Below are 2731 nucleotides of genomic sequence, written 5' to 3'. Positions count from 1 at the left end.
GTGAAAGGAGGACTGTTTAGGATTGAAAAGAAGGCAATTGTTGATCATGAGATGCATGTCCTCCACGTACTCCCAAATGGAGTTGTACTCTTGGTCATGGATCTTGCGGCTGATGACACTCAGATCCATGGGATGCTGCACCACGGTCAGGTATGATGTGAAGAGCTTGGTATCCACTGGTTTTAAAAAGACTTGGGAAAGGCGCTTGTCGTAAGCAATTACCTCATCATGCAGGTGGCCAATGGCTTCGAGGACCTCAACCTTGCGGAGAGCGTTATCTGGGACAGGTTTTTGAGGCACCGGTCGTGGGACGAGCCACTCATCCTCGGCCTCCGGTGTGCGGAGTAGGGACGCCGCAGTGGCATTGGTCGCGCCTGTCGCCAGTGCCGCCTGAAGCTCGCTATCATGAAGCATTTTTTCTGGATCGTCCATCACAATAACCGCCGACCCTTGCTTGCGACGGCGAGCCGAGCTACTTGTGCTTGAGGTGCGCCCGAGTTGCTTGCTGTCACTCTTGGACAGAGGCTCCGGGGCTCCTTGGCTGCCAGCCGGGGACAGAGCAAGGCAGTCCTTGAGACCTGAGGTCGGCGTTGCGCTCTTACGCGATGACTTGCCCCCGGCCTTGGACGGTGCCTTGCTGACGCCCTTGGCCTTGGCCTTGGTCTTGGCCTTGCCATTCGCCTTTGAAGACGAAGTGACAGCCCTACCCACGTCTGGCTCATTATGTAGCAATGGATCCACCTGCTCGGTCAGGCTCACATCGGGCCCAACCTTTGGTGGACTGGAGCTTGTTGCTTGTCCACGCGCACCTCGACCCCGCCCGCGAGCGGTCGCGCGACCTCGAGCTCGACCGCGGCCACGACTGGGACTGGCTTTGGCATTCTTGCGGCGCTTGGGCTCGGGATCGTGTAAGAGATCCTCGGAATTTTCAAGGTCCAACAGATCCTCCTCAGTAAGAACAGATTCGCTCCCCAAGAGGGGGCTATCGGGGGCGGAAGGCGACTCGGGTTGTGGTGTGGATTTGCGTTTGCCGGTCGTTGCCTTGGGGGCGCGAGGTTTGCGAGAGCGGGATGCCTTGGTCTTGCTGGTATTGGCCTTGCTCTTGGCCTGGCCCTTGCCGTTTGAAATGGGGGGAGCGCTCGCGTCGCTCACGTCGGCCGGAGTCTCGGAAGCAGCCGCTACGATTGAAGAAGGGGTGTCTCCAGCACTAGTTGCGGGGATTGCCAGCGGGCTAGCGGTCGTGGGGGCGGCCGGCGGGGCATGACTCGGGGCCGACGGAGATCCAGGACCATTCTTGCCCTTGGCGGCTCGCTTGGCTGTAGTGGCTTTGCCTTTGGTGGAAGCACCCTTGGCGGTCGTGGCCTTCGCAGGTCGTTTGCGCGGTTTGCCCTTGGCAGTGAGGCCCAGCATGGGTGGCTGGTAGGTGGTCAGTGTGGTGGCCATGCTCGTGGGTAGCGGTGTGCCGCCGGCAAAAGTAGTGGCAAGTGGTGAGCCGAGGGGCGAGCCAACAGGGGTACGCCCGGCCACGGGGGAGGCATAGGCCACCATGCCGGGTGACCCGGAGCGGCTGACTTTTCTGTTGGCATAGGACGCATAAGGTACGGCGCTGCTGTAGGAGTACGGTGCTGTGTATGTGCCCGGGCTGCTAATGGGTACATACGTGGTACGGTAAGCTGCAGCACCAATGGGAGGAGGATATGTTGCGGTTATCGGGCTACCGCTGCTGGGTCGCTTGATGAGTTTGGTGGGCGAGCCAGCGGGTGATTCGCTGGAGCCTGGACGCTTGGCTGTGCCACGACCGCGACCAAGAACGGCGGGTGCACTGCCTGGTTGCGGACTGCCGGGGAGCGGGCTACCTAGCCCCGAGGGTGGTACATAACTTACACGCCCGAGCGAGGAAGGCGCGGTTGTAATGGGCGCCCCCGTCGCAGGAATGGCAATGGGCGGCGGGCGAGCACCAGAAACGGCGGCGGGCGCGGCAGATGTTATAACAGAGGTGGAGGAAGGAGCAGAAGTGGACGGCGCAGAGCCTGTTTTCTTAGCATTGGCTCCGTTGGCTTTGGCACTATTACGCCGGCTTCCCGCCGGCGACGCCTTGGCCGAGCTTGGTGCCGAGGATCCATCACCTGGAGGAATGATAAACCATGCTTCGTATGAGCGATACTGGCCGGTCCTGTGGTAGCCTCAATCGAATGAAAAGGGGGGAACTAACGGGGGTGGGCAAAGAGGGACGTACTGGGGACGGGGGAGCTGGCGGCACTTGTATGCGTTAGTTGGATGGGCGACCGTACGATATAGGTGCCTGAGCTAGTGGTGAGTCTAGTAGGTGCATAACTATAAGAAGCATAGGGGTAGGCTTTTCCTGTTGGGGGAGGGGAGGCGGGGGGCAAGGAAGAGTCGAGCACGGTAAGGGGGCTTTGCGCTACCATGTCAATGGAGTGACAGGACCTGGTGTGGTGGTGGGGGGAAAATGGCACAGCGTCTGCGCATGCTTGCGATTTCAGGCGCGGCGAATCATACCAGGAGAGTACATGTACGTCGTGCCACCGGGGGTCGAGTAGTACGGGTGCGCATAGGGAGAGACAAGGCGGGTGCCATCGGAGCTGGTGGCAGGGCGATAAGTGGCGGAACTGGTTGCGGTGCTGGAGACTGGGACAAGACCGGAGACGGTGGATGCAGCACTTGTGGAGTAGCGGCGTGGGGCTGAGGGCGGGTAGGTGGGGGGGTAGGT

General features: G+C 60.7%; 1 protein-coding gene across 1 annotated transcript; it reads right to left on the bottom strand.

Annotated features, from left to right (window-relative positions):
* Positions 1–189, bottom strand: MONBRDRAFT_3721 (uncharacterized protein; the record flags this gene model as incomplete). Its single annotated transcript, XM_001742379.1, has 1 exon — positions 1–189. A coding segment is annotated over one exon (189 nt), but the record flags the coding sequence as incomplete, so codon positions are not given.
* Between the last annotated feature and the right edge of the window lie 2542 nt (positions 190–2731).

Source organism: Monosiga brevicollis, genomic scaffold (genome assembly GCF_000002865.3).
Source record: "Monosiga brevicollis MX1 MONBRscaffold_2 genomic scaffold, whole genome shotgun sequence".
NCBI lineage: Eukaryota > Choanoflagellata > Craspedida > Salpingoecidae > Monosiga > Monosiga brevicollis.
This window is presented reverse-complemented; position numbering and strand designations above follow the sequence as displayed.